The sequence below is a fragment of the Solea senegalensis genome, linkage group LG1, assembly GCF_019176455.1.
Source record: "Solea senegalensis isolate Sse05_10M linkage group LG1, IFAPA_SoseM_1, whole genome shotgun sequence".
NCBI classification, from domain to species: Eukaryota; Metazoa; Chordata; class Actinopteri; order Pleuronectiformes; family Soleidae; genus Solea; species Solea senegalensis.
The window spans coordinates 8,626,250-8,644,798 of NC_058021.1; the positions used below are offsets into that span (position 1 = coordinate 8,626,250).

Sequence of the window (18,549 nt, forward strand, 5' to 3'; positions counted from 1 at the left end):
TGTTCATCTTTTCATGGATTTAAACATCTCAGAATTATTTTTTTTTAACATGATACCATTTCAGTACAGATTTTAAAATTCTAGTCTCTGGTCTCTGCCTTGGCAGCCTTTATGCGACAGGTGCTCATTGAATATCCAGTGATGAGACTTCCCCTATTTCCAGCTTTGGCTTAGGGTTAGTCCTCGCTGACAGTGAGCACACTGTTCTCTCGCAGAGCTGCCTGCAGCCGACTCTGCTTCTCTTTGGGGCTCTGCAGAGAAATGCTGGATGCACTGAAGAACTGCTTATTGAAGTACGTTGTTTGTGAACACTGCTGCTTAGACAAGATTGGATTACTGTAGTGTCAGTGGGGTAGTTCTCCCATGCAATGACAAAAGACTCGAAAGTCAGTTGTCTGTTTTGGCTTCTTATAAGCAGGTGGAAACTAAAACTAAAAGGACACTTGGAAAAGTGGAATACTCTGTAAATGCTAAACATAATCAAACAAGTACAGCCACTGCCTCTGAGACAGTTAAAATGTTTCAATGAGTGTTACCAAAAAATAAAGATATACTGTAAAAATAAAAATAAAAATGTAATACTTTCTTGATTTTCTCTGAGTGGAGTCAACATAAAAGCAGGGGTCTCATGTTGAATTTGGTTTCTTTCTTTTGTTGCGTAATGGCTCTGTAGCTTCCACAGGCTAAAGGAAGAAACAACACCAGAACAAATATTCAACAAAACAAACACATCACTTCTTTCTTACAAAATCAAAGACCAAATTCATTACTGATACATTAAAACCTTTCGATGCTGGAGAATCAATAACAAGCCCAAAATAGCTGTCATATTTACCTGTTCCCTCTTCCTGGTAACTCTGAAGAAGTCCATTATTTGTGTTTGCCTGCAGGAACCCAGCGCTCTTTCCTTTTCTCGCTCATTCCGCCTGCTTTCCCGCTTCTGACGGAACTTTTCCATTCGATGACGGACTCGCTCCACCCTTAAAAACAAGACAACTGAAGCATACAGCATGGCAAAATGAAAGTTGGCTTTGAACCAGATATACGGCCACGATGTGTACATACTTCACACGTTTGGTGTGACAGAGAAACCCAACCAAGGCTTCTTCGTCTGGTTCCGTCCAGGCGAGCTCAGGTGCAACGGTCTGTGGTGCAGCCAAGAATAACTTGCGTGCTTCTTTGTACTTCCAGAAATGTGGAATAGGATGGGTCTGAAGGGAAGCAGCTATTAGTATCTCAGTAGCTCTTTATTTTTACAGATGAAGCATAAAATAGATCACTACCATTCCATCTATTACCTGTTTGTTGACGTGCACAACCACATTCTCAATCTTACGGTGCTTCTGGATCAGAGTCAGAGCTTTCTTAGGTCCCAAACCGGTTATCTTGTCACAGTAGTCACAGCCCAACAAAATACACAGGTCAACAAACTGGTGGGAAAAGAATGGAAAAGCAGCAAAATATTTATTTAAGTAGGGTATGATATTAAAGGCTTCCATTGACATCTGTATGAATAATTCAGTCTTACCTCCTCGTGACTAATTTGGAGTTTCTCCAGTACTTTGGGTAAAGAATATTCAACTACTTCACTGTAAAGAAGAAGAAAAAAATGGAATTAAATCAGTTTTAATTCATCACCCATCTGTTTAAAAGATAAAAAAAATGCTAGTTACAGCAATACTGTAAAACAGACTAAACTAAATCTTACCTGTCCCTTTTGGCGTTCAACTGACGAATAAGAACATTGGCTCCGAATGGCAGGGTGTCCATGTCTTCTGATGCCACTGCATCCACAGTCCCGTCTCTCTCCAGCTGGGCACACAGTGCCTCAGCATCTCCTGGAGCCTGGAGAGCAAGATACAGAAAAAGAAAGAGAGGGGGTTAAATGGAAAAGCAGGCAGTGCAAGACAGAAAGAGAGGGAAAGATTAAAGAAATAAAATAATGTAATGTAATGTAAAGTGTACATACTGTGTATTCTACATTTAACAGATCATACCTGGATGAATGGTACACCAAGAAGCTTCAAGAGATGGAGACAATCCTTGGTCTGAGATGAAACTTTGGCACAAGAGAGTCATGATTAACTTACAGAGGCAGCTGACACTTGTATATTATATATATATACATATATAATATACAAGTGTCAGCTGTTGTTTCTGTCATGTAGGGCACTAAAAAAAAACTTCACTTATTCTAGATGTATCTGTACCTGTGCCTGTGCGGTTGGAGGATTTCCACCCTGATGTCTCAGCTCTCTTCTCAAGCTGCAGAAACAGAATCAGTAAATGACAAAAGTAAAGAAGTGCAGCTTTGTATGTGTGATTTTTACAGCAATGGCTTTCACATTAATACATTCAGAGACAAACAATCAGGGATCTCAGTAAGTTTTCTCCACAGAAAATGTGTATATACATGTATTTTGTTTTGAATCACATTCGATTTTCATATTACCTTTTTTTTACAGATTTGAAAATGACAAATGCTATTTAGAGATTACAAACTTGTATACACAGATGCATGATTGTATGACATTCAAAAAGTGAAAAATGTTGTTCATATTTGCATAAAAATCATTAAATTTCTTCTTCTAATTCTTCTTCTTCTATGAGCTTAACAGCCATCCATGAGGTTACATTACTTCCAACTTCTGAAATAAGAAAGCTCCTACACAAGCCAGTCCTTCATATTCTTTCATTAGTCTCTTCAGTGACACCCTCTTGTGTATGTGTTTTCATATGATGAGTTTGTGAAAGATCTTCAGTCATGCATATGATGAATCATTAAGGGTAAGGACACTCAGAGTCCCCTAATATGTATGCAATTAAAAACATAAAATGTACAATTTAAATTGTGAACAAAACAACTTTATATTATTCTGCATTCTTTACATCAACACAGTAGCCCTCCATATTATTCTCAACCCTTCAGGTAGCTCTCAGAAAGGTTGGTAACCCCCACAAATCTCATATGGAGGATAAAGTAATAGATGATGAATGAATCACCCCAACAGGAGAAAGATGGCCAACTGTCACTGTGGGGATATCAAGCTTCACTTACAACAGCAGACTTCTCCTCTGGAGGCTTTCCATCAAACACAAAGACTGGTTTTATGTCATGCTCCAGGAGGGTGAGTGTGCGGAAGAAGAGACCTGTCAGGGGGCTGGAGGGAGGAGACCAAAGATAAGTGACCAAAGACCAGAAATCCCTATACTTCATAAGAAATCTGCTGGTTTTTTTTAATTGTGTTTATATTTTGGCACCAAAGTAGTTTGATACGACAGAACCGCAGTGTGCAACCAAAGGAGAAAGAGCTCCCTTACCTTAAAGTGGGTGTTGCTGCACGGAACTGGTTAACAACAATAGACGTATCCAGAGCAATCACTTTTCCTGTGGAGCATAAACACCAGCATCATAACAATACAACACAATCACAATTTCCCATAGACATAAATAACTTGTCTATGACATCCATTCACTTTTTTTGTTTAATCTGGCAGCAAATTGATTTGTTATCTTTTACCAATGTGTTTAACAGCAGTACAGGCTGCCTGTGCAGCAGATGTTTATTCAAACAGCTATATCAAATAATTGGCAAAAAAAAATGTATATTTTATTATTATTACTACCAATGCATTAACATGTCAGCAACATCTTGAGTAACTATAATAACTTGTTAAGTCCATCATTAAGGACCCATGCCAAGCCTCTAATCTCATCTTTTCTCTCCTGTTACCTGGATAGAGGTACAGGAGTATCAGGCTGTGAGACTGATGGACAGACTGTGTCCCCCATCTATTCTATTCTATTCTATTCAATCTAACTGACCCCTGTACACTCGTCAGTGTGGAACAAGCCTTATAAGACTGACAAAAACACTTCAAACTGCTCGATCGTGTGCTGAAATGTTTGTTGTTTTCAGCTGTCATAAAGGCTGATTGAGTTTGAATGATTGTTTTTAATCATAAGTATACGTAATACATGTATTACGTCTCTTTCTGTGTATGCCCTAAATAAATCTATCTAGGAAAATAATATCCCTTTAAATGGTTAACACAAGTGCAGTAAAAGTTACTGTGGCGTCACTTAAAAAACCAAAAAACTTTCGGTGTGTGACTAATTTACGTCAAGCTACCAAGGCTATAACCAGTTTGCATTTAAGGCTATCAAGTGCTAACATTAGCAGGAAGCACGATAAATAATAAAAAGGTATGCTAATGTAAAGAGAGCGAGAGACAGCGGACCTGTTTACCTGTGTAGTCACTGATGTCTTTGTGACAAATGGCATCAGGAGCATTGAAGCGGATCAGATCTGCCAGTTTCGTGATCCCCATTGTCCCGACACACCCGCGTTCTCTTTGGATAATGTCTAAAGGAGGACGACGATTAAAAACACAGAGCGTTTGTTTTGATTAAACCCGTTGCTATTTGTGAATGATTTCTGGTTCCGTCTTCTTCTTCTTCTTCACCAGCGCTTTAACTGCACCGACAGGCATTTAACAAAAAGCACACAAGCGACTTCCTGTGTTGCACATCCAATAACAGAGCAGTAGGGGTCAGTATTAAGACAGAGACGAGATGTCAACATCCATAATTTATTACTGCGAAAATATTTACAATGAATGTCTTCTTTTATCACAAAGTAAAATATATTACTTAAAATGTAAGTTATACATACAATGCTTAACAAAAAAAAACACCATTGTAACATTTTGCCAGTTAATTTGTAGTTTTTTTTTTATAAATAATAATAAATTAAAAAAACTAGTATCCCAAAATAAAGACATCAATGTAGCATCGACATATTGATCTATATACGATCATACACACAGCAGCTCTACAATGTACATTGCACTGTATGGCGATAAAACCACATGTGGTAGATGATCCCCAGTGGAAATTATCTGGAAAAACAAACTCAAACTGTGTAAAGAGCATAAATAATTCACAGGAAAGTTTTTTTGCCACTCCATCAAGCTCATATCACAAGGTATGTGAATGCCACAGAGGTAAGTTAAAATAATATTTAGGACCACAACATTTCAACGATAGCCAATTCAATTGCTACATTGTACACTGATGTTTTGGGTAATAAAGAATTTGAGGGATAATCAGGGTTAACATTATGGCATCTCTAGATTTATTCATCTTACTATGACACTTTGATCAAGGCATGTCAGGTCTGAGATTTGGTCCTGTAACTATCATTCCAGCTCTGAAATGGTGTAAAAAGTCTCACTAACTAAACTTTGTTCACCCTCACAAAGACAAACAATGGTAACCACTGCTCGTGACATCTGTTGTCACCATATAAAGGATTTATCAAATATTTAAAGTGCAATTATTAGCATTTTATTGGCTCTTTGCACAAATGAATCCATAATATATCAGTAGTTGCAGTTTCTTTATTTACAATGTTAAAAAGCCTCCAAATGATCTGTTGAATATTTAGTTTCTCCTCAACTCAAGTGTAAATCAGGGCAATATTGGAAATGGAGAAAAAAGCTTCTGTCTAAAAGTTCAACCAACGGGTTTGGCATTGCATCTAGTTGAAGTTACAGCGAGTTTTATTATTTCTGACATAGAGAGACTGTGCTTACAAGATCAAATTAACATTTTGGCATCAGTAGTTATGTCATTGTGCTTAGTCTTACTAATTAATAGTTTACCAATTTATACATAGGTGAGATACAAAGGCCCAGTTCAGACCTGATATTAGCAACAGTCCTGAGATATGTGGACAGCTCTTAGTTCACCAGTTCACTTCCCAAACCAATGGGGTTAATATATCAGTGTTAATATAGTACATTGGCTACAAATAATTCAACGTTTCGATGATAAGAAGAACAAATATTTCAAGTTCATTATGGAACTGTAGTGGATCTGAGGGCATCAGCAGAGTAGGTGGATGTGCATCCTGGGTCCATTTACACCTGTACTTAAATAGTCTACTTGTGATCGGATCACTCAGAGTGGATGTTAGTAACAGGTTTGAAAAGGGTCATACATGCAATTTTTTAATGTCAAGTCTGCTACATGTGATGTGGCAAAACATTATGACTAGGCCTAAAGTTACAAACTGTCATTGTGAACTTTTGAAGTAGATGTAGATATGTAGATATTGTAAACATTATGTAGTCTGTTCAGCTTGAGTCAAATCTCTCTATAGAGTTTGCAACAAAACATAGGGATACAGGTTTGCCAATGTTGTGATTTCACATGGTTACCATTTGATTTTGATTGTAACGCCTTCCAGTGATTTAGGGAGGGTCATTTCCGTCTTCCCACCTCAGCGGCGCAACCACATCCAGGTGTTAATAAGCCAGAATGCCACAGTAGCTGAATAAAGGACCACATCTCGCTTGGAACGCTCTTTGTTTTCTTCTTCCAGCAACTGCAGGCGTCGGTTCAGTTTCACAATCTGAATGAACACAATGACCACATAAAGATGTTTTCTCACGATTGTACAGGTGATAATGCTGTGCATATTTTTTAAAAATGCAGGACAATGTCACAGGTAGAACTATAGTGACAGTATCAAAGTTAACAAATCTGAAAAATCCAGTCTATTCTAAAAATAATATACATACATAAAGACTGTTATGTATGAGTTTACAGCTGATTATAAGGCAGATACAGTATCGAAAAATGCATAGAAGAAGCCAGAAGTGTTTCATTCAGGGGTCTATCTTAACAAAGAAAGCAAAAGCTGTGAAGTTGCTGCAGCCTCAATAAAATAACACATTCAACTAAGAAAATAAAATATTATCAACAACACATTTTCCTCACAGCAGCTTTAGTGCTTGACACATCAGTGGAAAAAATTAAAAATCTGTACACAAACATGTTACCTGTCGCCTTAGTGAGGAGGCATCCACCAGGCCAGACTCATCAGGGTTTAAATCCATAGCCAAGTCCAGGTTTGTCCTACAGAGATAAACAAATCTCAATTTACATTCATAATAACACTAAATTCCTTCAAACCTACAAAAGGCCGCTAAACATTAAGTTTTTTGGAGAACAAATCAGAAACAAATGAATCAATATCAATACCAGTATCTGCCCAACAAAAGGCACATTGGACAGAATACATTACATATTATTAAATAATATATGTGAGAGCCACTCAAAGTAATTTTGTAGCGTTAAGTTTAGTATATGTAGTGTAGTATATGTAATACATTGTTAATATATATTCAAGTTTGTGGTTGGTTTGAAACTGATTTGTGTTGGATAAAAGCATGTTATTTTGAGCTTTATGACAGTTAAGGGAGCTTTAGGGCAGTTTGGTCAGTAATGTGAGGATATGGAGGATTTTGCACGTGTGGATGTATATAAGTTTTTGACCGTGCGTTTGTGCATATAAAACTGAATAAGGAAGCAAGCAAGGGTCGTAATTTGGACTGCAATATTCTGGTACTGGACCAGACCTTTGTTTTCTTGGTTTTTGTCTTCAAATAAATCGACGTAAACGTTTACCTGCCTCCTGTGGAATACTTGTGAGTAACATTGGGTTTCTCAAAAATAAATAATCGGACACGAGTAAGAAACAGAACCGCTGCAAAATAAGTGGCCGTAGGAACTTGGACTGTGGTACAAATGGCCACTACAATATATATATAATATATAAAGCTTTTCTTTTACTTGGAATTGTCCATGTAGTCAGAATAATAACTACATTTATGAAAAAGTTTAGACTAAGAAAAGACTGTATTCATTTCAAAGAAAAACACCACAAGGACCAGCAGTTTTGTTTGTTTGTCTTTTCTAAATAACATTATGAATTAAGTGACCTCAGCAAATTACAGGGACAAAGAAAAAATACCTGCGGTGGCTGTCATCCAGGACATCAAGGACTTGCTGATATGCTCTGCGCGTTGTTGACTGGACATAAGTCAGGAAGCCAGCAGCTGTGAACAGGTTGACGTTTGCATCCACAGGGGAACAGAGGGGGGGACATAAGCGGACAGGGGGTGCAGAAGGGGATGGGGATATACTGACAGAGAGTTGAGTGGGGAGAAACAGTAAAGAGAGGGTTTTTTTAAAGCTAAAAACTGAATGGAATAAAACACTGACAAACAATCCTGAATGGAAAAGCTTCTGAGGGCTGTACTATAATACGAGATTGGTAGCTTAGTGTGGTAAATTAAGATCTAAAGAAAGCATGAAGGTGGATCAAATGCTTCTTTTATGTGAACCAGCACTGAGCCTGAAGAAGAAAACCAGGGTTGAAAAAATAAGTAGATAACCACCGTGGTGATACCTGTTAACTCTGACTGAGGTTTTAGATTTTGTCGAGCCAGCTCACACAAAGAAAGCGTAGCTCTGTTAAATATGCTTCATAGTACAGCCAACAGTCTCTCAAATGTTGAGGTGTATTTACCTTATATCACCTCTGTTGATCTGACTGCTATAGCGGCTCGGTGTATTCTCACTTGCACTCCGTTCTCTTCGAGAGCGAGTGTGAAAAAGGCCCTATTATTGATACAAATATTAGAAAGACTTGCATCAGAAGAACATCAGATGTGTTCTTTTTCATTCCCATACATGGCAGAATAGGTCACATTGGCAACACATAGACATACATTCAAACGGAATTCACTACTACAAGGAATCTTGTAAGCAACACAATTTAATGTTGGGTTCTAAGAATTAAGGAAATTGAATTATATTTATACACTTGAATCACACTTTATTCATGAGAACTAGAAGGAGTATTGCACAGAAACTTTGATTTTGCCCTTACCGCCTGGCTGCGATTACTCTGTGAGGTGGCAGTTTGGTCAGTCTCAAGAGAATCCAGTGGCTGTTCTGTCAGGGTAAGGATTCGCGGTGGGGCCTTCATGTTCAAGAGGTCCAGTGGGGGGACAGACTGAATTAGGTCTAGGTCTCTTGGACGACCACAACCAGGGTCCCCAGCATCACCTGCGGATCAAGTAGAAGAGAGAGCAGGAGGTCACAAAAGTGAAATCAAACTTGGGCTTGTAGAATTAACATAGATTTTATATTCTTGTTAAATATATAGAACAAGACTGTGGAACACACACAATGGCTTGCTGTGGTCCTATAACATGGAATTTTCAAAAGGACAACAGTTAATGTTCTGATTTAATGTTCTGATGTGGAACTAAATAGCATGTCTTTGTGGAGATTGTTTTATTATAATATGAAAATGTATTAATGGAGCCTGAGACATTTATGGACCTTATCTGGCACACAACTTAACAAAACACCTAAAAAACCTAAATGTATTTGTGCTATCTAACCTATTACTGAAGCCCTGTGTGCCATTCTTACCAGCAACCACAATCCTGTCAGGAACCTGCATGAGAGTTGTGTGAATGAGGAGATGCTCCTGAAGAGGCAGGGACCCTGGTTGGCTCTCTGGAGCCACCTTGAGAGTCTCTGGGATGCGCATCCGCTGGCTGATGCCTTCAGTGTACTCCAGCTCATAATGGATGCGGTTCATCTCAGCCACCTCTGGGGTGGGGGAGGTGAAGGTTGGCCCACTCATCCAGCCTGTAGACCTACCAAAGAGAAGCATTGACTAAAGAAATGACATATCTAAAGATGTTAGTGTAGATCCTAATCCAACTAGATTATTCTATCCAAAACACATCAAGTCAGAAGCAACTGGACTTGAAGCCACATCCAAGAGGCTTCTTCAGTTCTCAAGGTTTGTGGTGAAACCAAAGAAATTTGTGAAACTTCAAAGTGTCACTGTAACTTCATTGTGCTCCAACAGCAGTCACTGGAAAGCTTCAGGTTGTTAACAATGGTCAAAGTGTTCATTACATGTCATTTAACAGACGCTTTTATCCAAATTAAAAACTGGATTCATGTCCCATGAGTAAACATCACTGACTCAACTCCTTCCTGGAGTCTCTGTGCTCTCGCTCCACATAGTGCCATGAATCATGGCTGCACACAAGCTACATCAGGTCACCCCTACTACCATGTGGCCCAAATACCAACCTCTAGTTATTTATCTGTGATATACATAATCAGATGCTATCATTACTATGGTGGTTGTATACATAATGTGTTTCATGCCTCCTGTTTTTTACTGTTAGTGTTTTTGGGAGGAGTTCCTTACCCAAACTGAGGGTATATGAACAGAGGAAGTGTCTTCATTTACAGATTGTATGGCCAACTGTGCAAAATCATATATGCACACGAGTGTACCCATTACCATCACTGTCAGAGTAAAGACAGATGAGGTTTGACCACAGTCTTCAAGCCCTTTGATACCTTTCATCTAACTCAGACCCCAATTACTTTGAACTGTGATTACGGACTTCAAAATGTGATTGGGAACTTCGACTTGTGAAGGGCTTAAACTTGCTGCCAGGCCACATGCAGCCCGGCACTTCATATCAAGTCATAAAAGTATGCAATAGTATGCATTTTCTTATTGACATAAATAAATATAAAATATAATACACATATATATATATATATATATATATATATATATATATATATATATATATACATATACATATATATATACACATATATACACACACAAATACACATACATACGTATAATTCCATATCAAATAACAAATTCTGTGAATTTTTCTCAAAAAGTTTGAGAAAAGACTTTTTTACATGGCCGGCCCCCTACTGACCAAACTAGACAGCCAGGTCATTTGAGTCTGACCCCTGATGTAGAGAGATGAGGCCACCACTGTCATGTGATCAGGGCGTGAGTGAGGGCTGTATGCATTATGTTTAAATGCACAAGCATAATATTGTTGTTGACAGCTTAGGTGTTCAACAGTGTAAAATATTGTAAAAGGATATCATCAGTATAGGTGGATACTTAGGTTTGTGACAAGGGTATTGGTATTCACATGAAAAACTGGTATCGAGTGTGTACTACACACTGATGACAGAGGCAAGTGGTACCTACCAAAACACTATCTCTCTGGCTCATGTGAAATGACATGAGCTACCGAGTAATCCTTCCTGATAACAAGATGGTGGACGCAGTTAAAGCAAATAGATATTATATTATTATTAACATTACATACTGCATTGCATTCAATTACATCATAAGGTGTGTGCAGTTACTGTCACGTGGCCTCAATGTCACTGCATAATGAGGTCCACAGAACACAAGACGCCATGTATATGATGAGAGTAAGCTAATATGAACTGAATGTCAGCAGAACACGATGATGTGATCAGTATCAGCCGCTTTCATTAGCAGGTGTTGTACCGTATCAAGCTAGTTACGCTGTCCGTGCATACGCACTAGCTAACCACATAAAGTCACAACAACATTCGGCCTTTAGCTTGCTCTAGTCTCTAAGGCTACTTACCGTTGCCGTTCTAAAATGTCATGAGTCAAATAAGCGTCGTTTTTCTGTAATATAACGACGACAGAGATCAGCAATCAGCACGAGCAACACCAAACACACCGCCTCCACTCCAGCAGCAGTCAGTCCGTCAGGTAGTGTGTGTGTGTGTGTGTGTTAACATCCACCCCCAGCGTGTCCACAGAGGCGGAGCTTATTACTACACCATTAGTCCCAGATAAACAATTCAGCAGGGACGATCAGGGGATGAAAACGAGCGTACACAATTGATACGCTCAATTAGTCAAAATCATAATTTTCACGTTTGTTTTCCAGAGATTTCTTCTTCTCCTTCTTTTTTTTAAATGTTATTATTATCCACATATATTGGGTGTATCACAGTTACATCCTCACTACATTCAATCTATCTGTCTATCTAATTATCCATACATCCATTCTGCAAAATAAATGATTCACGAAAACATCGAACTAAAATAGATGCAGTGTAGGAAAGGCAGAATATCCATTTGAGGTCTCCTGCACAGACAGAATGAGAACAATGTGGAAAGTAATGTAAACGCAACCACAGAAGCACAGAAACTACGTTTTGGAGGGGGCTGTAACGAGCAATACAACTCCCACAATTCCTGCGTAAACACTGCGCATGCGTCACAGCTCTGGCCCATTATTTTGTCCTCCTCAAGCTTCAAATGAACAACGGGCGAAGCATTTTCTTGAAATGAATTAAATATTAATACGCGGAAGGAGCCGTTTTTTCTTCGTGCTCATCACCTCGGACACACATGGAGTCTCTCGGTCAGTAGCTCGCCGTGTCGCCGGGCTGCTCGCTCCTCCGTGGGACTTGAGGCCGAAAACATTGCGCGGAGTGACAGCCCCGTTAAAGCCGACAGACTGGGTGTTTATCTGGGTGACTAGCCACCTAGCTAGCCCCGTAGACAGCAACGAGAGGAGGGAAGAAACCCCAAAAGGAGCGTTTGATAACTTCAGGAAAGGGAGCCTGTGGCTGTCCCTGTCCCGTCCAACCCGCTGAAGGGATGGCACACCTTCGAGACATGCAAAACCAGGTAGATAAATCCTCTTTTTTACAACTGTCACCTCCCTTCTTCTTGTCCAAGAGCAGGCGAACCCCCATAACTGTCAGGTTTTCCATGAATAGGTGGGTGCGAGTTTGAGCCTTGAATTGAAACACCTACACGATATCCTCTGCTTTTTATCTGTTTTCCATTGTCACTATCAAGACTGTCAAAGCAATGACACAAGCCCATCAGGAACTGCATGTTATACTGAAGAAGTCTGTTGTTGTAGAATGATGGTGTAGATGCTAAAACATTCTATGTTCATTGACTTCTTCAAATGTCTCCTTCTCAGTCAGATCACCATTCATTTGTTGCTGTTATAGAGACAGTAAACCACTCACTTTCAAGTGTCATGCCTCTTGAATTACATCTTGGCACTTTCAGGCTAGAGTTTGGGTGATCATAATATGGGCTACGGCTGAAATAAATGGGCATTGGCAATTAATCCATCATCCTTTTGTTTCAGCAGTACATGAAAAATAACTAAAATAATAATTTAATTAAATAAATAATCATTTTGTAAAAAAGGGCAGGAAATCATTATAACACCAGAGTAGGCACTCGGAGTCTTGCAATGTTGACTTTTTCTTTTTTTTTTATCTGAATCTGAATCCAGATCATTACTAAAATATAGACATTTTTCTTTAATGGGCCACAACCCTTTTGTGCTGCTCACAGACAGACAAACATAACAAAAACATTATAAGCCAGCATCATATAGATGCAACTCCTACTAACAGGTCCAAGTTAACTTTGACAAACTGTTTCTGGCAAACTTGTATCTAATACTAATAGAACTGTCATCATGAAATGCACTCAATAATTCAGTCCATTCTTTGGTGTCACTGGACCAGAATACCAGGTTGGACCCTGAGGAGTACTTCACCAAGCAGGAGAGGATTGGGAAGGGCTCCTTTGGGGAGGTCTACAAAGGCATCAACAACCGAACAAAGGAAGTTGTGGCAATTAAAATTATAGATCTGGAGGAGGCAGAAGATGAGATAGAAGACATTCAGCAGGAGATCACTGTACTGAGCCAATGTGACAGTCCTTTTGTTACCAAGTATTATGGATCTTACCTGAAGGTAAGATAACACAACTACTGGAACGACACACACAGGTTAATACACTAAAAGATGAAGAGGTTTATATCAACACACTGTGCCATACAGCCTGGTAAATCTGGGGATTTAAATATTTTGCTTTTTCTCCCTATCAGGGGACCAAGTTGTGGATTATCATGGAGTATTTAGGTGGTGGATCTGCACTAGATCTGGTATGGTTTCTAATTTTATTCTACTCACAAAGCTTTATACAACTGTTATGAAGTAACTTTCTGTATACTTGACCTGAGTGTGACATTCTCTGTTTTGTTTTTCACCACTCTAGCTTCGTCCAGGGCCTCTTGAAGAAACGTACATTGCTACTATACTGAGGGAAATATTAAAGGGGCTGGAGTATCTGCACTCAGAAAGGAAGATTCACCGAGATATTAAAGGTAAAAGGAACTGTCTTCATGCACAGGAAACACAGCAGACACACAAAGCAAACTTTTCCTAGAAATAGACCCAGTCGCTATTTCCCTTCTTTCAGTATCAATTAATTTAATGTCACAGTGTAGTCTTTGAGTTTTGGGACCCTGCATTACTTTCTAAATGCTGGGATACAATAAGTGCTGCAAGAGCAGACACTGACGACTGAGCACTGAGTAATAATCAAAGCTGCTGAGTAACAACATCCACAACCAGATGCTGGACTGAATTTAATCCACACATTGAAATATGCTAACAAGCTGTTAAAAAAAACAACACCATCTGTGAACTTGAAATCTAAAAATGTATGGAAGATGTATTTTCGTTTGTGTGCTCATCTGTCAGTGATTTTTATGGACAATGTTTTTTTATCTCAAAACCATTTTTTAGGATTTTTTCAGCTCTTTCAAAGCACGGGTTAGAGGGTTAAGTTTTTAAGTTTTAGGGTTAGGGGTAGAATTTAGTTTGAGTTGAGGTTCAGAATTTAGTTGTGATGGATAAGGTTGGAGTCGGGGTTGTGGGTGTGTGAATGTGTGTGATCTTGTCATGACCAGTGGATCTTAACGAAAGTCATTGCTGTGTACCAGCAAGAATAGATACACAAATGCACTAAATGTATAATATAATTATTAAGTTATATGTCTATCTGTTCATCCATCTGGTACCCGTGGATACATTTCATTTTGATAATAGTATTGGATCTTTGCTCGTCTAAAAATGGGACTTTCTCATTCATGAGGGTGGACGTTAGTTGATGCTTTGTGTTTACATGTGTTGTGAAACAGAAACAGTATGCTTTCTGACTTTTTTTTCTCTCTCTGACATTCTCTCTCCTAGCTGCCAATGTGCTTTTGTCAGAGCAGGGTGACGTGAAGCTGGCTGATTTTGGAGTGGCAGGACAGTTGACAGACACCCAGATTAAAAGGAACACATTTGTGGGCACACCTTTCTGGATGGCTCCAGAGGTTATCAAACAGTCAGCTTACGACTTCAAGGTGAGTTCAGATTCTACAGAGTAGATGAGGGACAACAGGTGTAACTGCTTTAGGGGAAGAGATGCTTCACTTGCACTTTGATAAAACCCTAAAATCATGAATGGATATACAGTAGTTCTGTTGATGGTGCTTGTCAAAGGATATAACGTGTTATACATCAGATCCTTGTGATTCAAACCAAGACATTGCTGTATATTTAATAACTGATTTATTTTTCAACCTGTCCCTCTTTACTTCCACATTTCTCTCTCCCACATAGGCTGATATCTGGTCTTTGGGCATCACTGCCATTGAGTTGGCTAAAGGAGAACCTCCCAACTCGGACCTACACCCCATGAGGGTTCTCTTCCTTATCCCCAAAAATACTCCCCCTACCCTGGAGGGACCTTACAGCAAACCTTTCAAAGAGTTTGTGGAGGCTTGTCTAAATAAAGACCCTCGCTTTGTAAGTAAAACACCAGCAGCCACTGAAATAGGTTAGGGTTAGCGCCCCAGTAACTTTCTGTAAAATGGTAGACTTGAAATGAAGACATGATGTTGTGAGACAATTGATCCAGTTGATTCTTCTTCCTGGCTCACAGCCTGTTGTTAATACTTAAAGCTGCTTTCAGACATGCATTGACGTTTGGAGACTCTCTGGAGGAGCTGTATGTGAGAATGCATATGTCTCACGCTAAACATTTTCTCTGTGAGAACACAGCAGGAGAAACTCTGAGAATCCACAGCCAGTGTCATGCTTCCTGTACACGCCAGCCAGGACCCACACCTCACCAGGATTCTCCAGAGATTCTCTTGCTGTTGTGAAAGCAACTCACTCAGACAATCTCCCTCTGTGCTCCTTATATGTGAACGGCAAACTCCAGGAAATGTCCCAGCCGACCGACTGAATTTCACAGTGTGGTACTGTTTTATGCTGCTTCTGTTTTACTCTTTATCATTCCTTGTGTGCACAGAGGCCGACAGCCAAAGAGCTTCTGAAGCACAAGTTCATCACACGTTACACCAAGAAGACAGCCTATCTGACAGAGCTAATTGACCGCTACCGACGCTGGAAGTCAGAGGGACATGGGGAGGAATCCAGCTCTGATGACTCGGATATGTAAGTATCAAGAAATTCTAGTTACGCTGACTAACATTATGCTGCAAAAGTTTCTGCCATGGATCTTATCAAAGCTAAACTGACCCAATATGCTTGACCGCTGATGATGATCATTAATCTCTCAACCCCATTTCTTCTAGGGACGCTGATGGTGATGTTGACACATGTCCTATGTGGACCTTCCCCACAGTCAGACCCAGCTCTATGAATAAGTTACAGAAAGGTTACACACACACAGATTCAGAGGTAAGAATCATGCAGCACACACAGGCACACAGAGTCACATCTTTTGTTGCTTTCCTTTTATGTTCTGTTTTTCTTTTCTGCAGATGGGAGACTCTGTGAAAAGACAACCCAAGTCACAATGCTTGTCCGCTTTGGTAACGCCCATTTTCAGAGAGGTAGGTGTAGTGAGGATAATAGAAGTTTGACGTCTTTCATTGTACACCTGGTGATTTTAGATAAAGGGTGAACATGTTAGACCTTTAAGTTATCAGCTCATCAGATTTCCTTTTGCTACATTAACTGATTAACAATGCAAGTCTGAGCTGCAACAGTGATTCTATCTGCACTGCATTTTTTTGGTACATGTGAACACAGTCTTGGAAGCTGATCTTATCAAACGTAGTGAGACGGATGCTCATTTCATTATATGTCTCACGGGTGGAGTTTGTTGCTTAATTTAATTTTACCGAGTCCAAATTGACTCTCTTTCCTCCTTGAGCCAATGATTGAAGTTTATGTAAGGCTGTAAGTAGGTATGTAAGTATGGCCCCTGCCTTCTTGCTTCATTGTTGTTTTTACAAACATATTTAATACATTTCCAGGTAATCTGATGTTGTTTTGAAGTTGTGCAGTAAACATAAGTAAGAAAGGGACAGAAAACAGTAGGCCTGGTATTAACAAGACATCCAGTCACAAGTGGTACATCAAGTACAGCTGTTTGCACCTGGCATTAAAATGTACCCTGGATACATTTTCTGTGACGTTTGTGAGGATTAGCTGAAATAATTATTAGATGAATTGCATCCTCTAGAATTGTGATTCTCATGTGGTCACCTGTTTCCGAACCACCTCCAAATAGTTTTTATGAGATTTGACCTGTACTCTACCAGATCATTCAGTATTGATATTAATATTAGCTCTGAACAGGGTTTATAGAAGCAGCAAGGCCTGCTAACCTCTGCTTACTGTAATGCAACTAACATTTCCATTTATTTTGTAAAGATCTGTTGTATTCCATTTATTTCTATCAACAGTTGAAGGAGAAGCGGCGGGCAAGTGGTGGGGGCGTAGGAGCTATCGAAGAGTTGGAGAACGCCTTCAACCTTGCTGAGGAGTCGTGTCCTGGCATTTCTGACCGCCTTGTCACACACATGATGGAGAGAGTTTGCAGGTGACTTACAGGTGTTCAGGCTTTAGATGTTCACCAATGTGCATTTGTTTGGTTCTAACCTGTGGCCGCATGTCATTCTGTCAGGTTTTCATTAAATGGTAATACCACCCCGTCTTCACGGTGAAACCCCAGCTGGATGTAAGTTAACCCTGCCTCCCAGATCCCCACCCATCATCTCGGATAAAGACCACAGGAGAACCCACATTCCCCTCCACTCTCCACCTTGGCACCCTTCCTAGTCATGTCCCAGAAGAGATCTTTTAATTAGTTATAATTAAATATTTTTACAGTTTTTCTTTTAAGAGCGGAGAATATTTAAGACAAAAAAAGCCATGACATTTAGAGCGTTGTGTATACGTGGTAGATTGAGAAGAAGAAAAAACCTATAATAAAGTTTATGGAAAATGTCCCATCTTTGTCTGGGTCTTGTTTGTTAAGTGCTATTTGCAGATTGTGTGTAGCTCAGTTCCTTCTGTGTGCCTGATACTCACATGTAGACAAGTTGTCTGTTGAGATATGTTTGTCTGTTTATAATAATTTACTATTGTATGCGTGCTGTACTGCAAACTGTCTTTGTCAATGGACAAGCAGCCATTTTGACATGTTAAAGCAGGAGAAGCACAGCTGTTAATGATCACCTTATGGATGGCTCTGTTAAGTTCAAGTAAGTCAGTTAACCAGCATGTTCCCTGAAACTGGGGAGGCTAAATGGAACATAGCCATCATTAATTCAATGATTTATCCTTGTGATTTCGCCACTGTGATCTGTCAAAATGGCTGCTGTGCTACAGAGCCATAGTGGAGTAGATGCTTCAGTAATGATGTCACTCTCTTATGTAAGTTAGTGATCGTGTATCAATACATTTCTAAAAGAATGAAAACTCTGTTTCTTAACCTCTCATTACACTAAGCTGTAATTGGAAACGTCAGTGCAGGTCCTTGACGGTTTTGTTTATTAGAGGCATTTAACCTTCTCACATGGAGAAAAAAAACACCAGCTGCCACCTGTGTGTTCTCTAACATTATCAAGGGCAGGGTGTAACCAGAAAAATATTTATTACAGGATCAATGATTCTTGAAAAGACACGGATTAGCTTATAACTGGTTATGTGGAGGACGATTCGAG

At 39.4% G+C, this 18,549-nt stretch overlaps 3 protein-coding genes across 4 annotated transcripts; 1 reads left to right on the forward strand and 2 right to left on the reverse strand.

Annotated features, from left to right (window-relative positions):
• Position 1: 1 nt before the first annotated feature.
• On the reverse strand, positions 2–4,507 carry zgc:110269 (probable flap endonuclease 1 homolog). The gene is made up of 11 exons (XM_044038254.1): positions 4,251–4,507; positions 3,322–3,388; positions 3,059–3,161; positions 2,211–2,265; positions 1,998–2,059; positions 1,709–1,845; positions 1,529–1,589; positions 1,299–1,430; positions 1,066–1,211; positions 836–980; positions 2–683 (listed from the first exon to the last, which is right to left on the reverse strand). Exons 1-11 carry the CDS (start codon positions 4,330–4,332, stop codon positions 627–629), a joined length of 1,047 nt encoding a protein of 348 aa, XP_043894189.1. The 5' UTR covers positions 4,333–4,507; the 3' UTR covers positions 2–626.
• Positions 4,508–5,780: 1,273 nt separating this feature from the next.
• Positions 5,781–11,471, reverse strand: LOC122777205 (mitochondrial fission factor homolog A-like). Of its 2 annotated transcripts, XM_044038289.1 has the most exons (7): positions 11,329–11,471; positions 9,296–9,525; positions 8,745–8,923; positions 8,382–8,473; positions 7,824–7,994; positions 6,850–6,925; positions 5,781–6,419 (listed from the first exon to the last, which is right to left on the reverse strand). In XM_044038289.1, the coding sequence occupies exons 2-7, from the start codon at positions 9,510–9,512 to the stop codon at positions 6,288–6,290; spliced, it is 867 nt and encodes a 288-aa protein (XP_043894224.1). In that variant the 5' UTR covers positions 9,513–9,525; positions 11,329–11,471; the 3' UTR covers positions 5,781–6,287. The 2 variants fall into 2 exon arrangements, with proteins under 2 accessions (XP_043894224.1, XP_043894215.1); XM_044038280.1 differs by lacking the exon at positions 11,329–11,471 and having other exon boundaries at positions 9,296–10,436.
• A 499-nt stretch (positions 11,472–11,970) lies between these two features.
• On the forward strand, positions 11,971–17,833 carry stk25b (serine/threonine kinase 25b). Its single transcript, XM_044038208.1, has 11 exons — positions 11,971–12,389; positions 13,256–13,486; positions 13,621–13,677; positions 13,791–13,899; positions 14,771–14,928; positions 15,188–15,373; positions 15,882–16,027; positions 16,168–16,273; positions 16,357–16,428; positions 17,287–17,423; positions 17,508–17,833. The coding sequence occupies exons 1-11, from the start codon at positions 12,360–12,362 to the stop codon at positions 17,545–17,547; spliced, it is 1,272 nt and encodes a 423-aa protein (XP_043894143.1). The 5' UTR covers positions 11,971–12,359; the 3' UTR covers positions 17,548–17,833.
• The last annotated feature ends 716 nt before the right edge of the window (positions 17,834–18,549 follow it).

Bases quoted from the DNA above. Each gene is read 5' to 3' on its own strand.
- stk25b (XM_044038208.1), top strand. From the start codon at position 12,360: ATGGCACACCTTCGAGACATGCAAAACCAG. The intron at 14,929-15,187 runs GTGAGTTCAGAT...TCTCCCACATAG, and splicing joins AGTCAGCTTACGACTTCAAG to GCTGATATCTGGTCTTTGGG. The intron at 16,429-17,286 runs GTAGGTGTAGTG...TTCTATCAACAG, and splicing joins TAACGCCCATTTTCAGAGAG to TTGAAGGAGAAGCGGCGGGC.
- zgc:110269 (XM_044038254.1), bottom strand. From the start codon at position 4,332: ATGGGGATCACGAAACTGGCAGATCTGATCCGCTTCAATGCTCCTGAT. The intron at 2,266-3,058 runs GTAAGTGAAGCT...CTGTTTCTGCAG, and splicing joins CAGAGGAGAAGTCTGCTGTT to CTTGAGAAGAGAGCTGAGAC. The intron at 2,060-2,210 runs GTACAGATACAT...CTTGTGCCAAAG, and splicing joins CTCCAACCGCACAGGCACAG to TTTCATCTCAGACCAAGGAT.
- LOC122777205 (XM_044038280.1), bottom strand. From the start codon at position 9,542: ATGCTTCTCTTTGGTAGGTCTACAGGCTGGATGAGTGGGCCAACCTTC. The intron at 8,924-9,295 runs GTAAGAATGGCA...CTTGATCCGCAG, and splicing joins TGACAGGATTGTGGTTGCTG to GTGATGCTGGGGACCCTGGT. The intron at 6,926-7,823 runs GTATTTTTTCTT...TTATCTCTGTAG, and splicing joins CTGGATGACAGCCACCGCAG to GACAAACCTGGACTTGGCTA.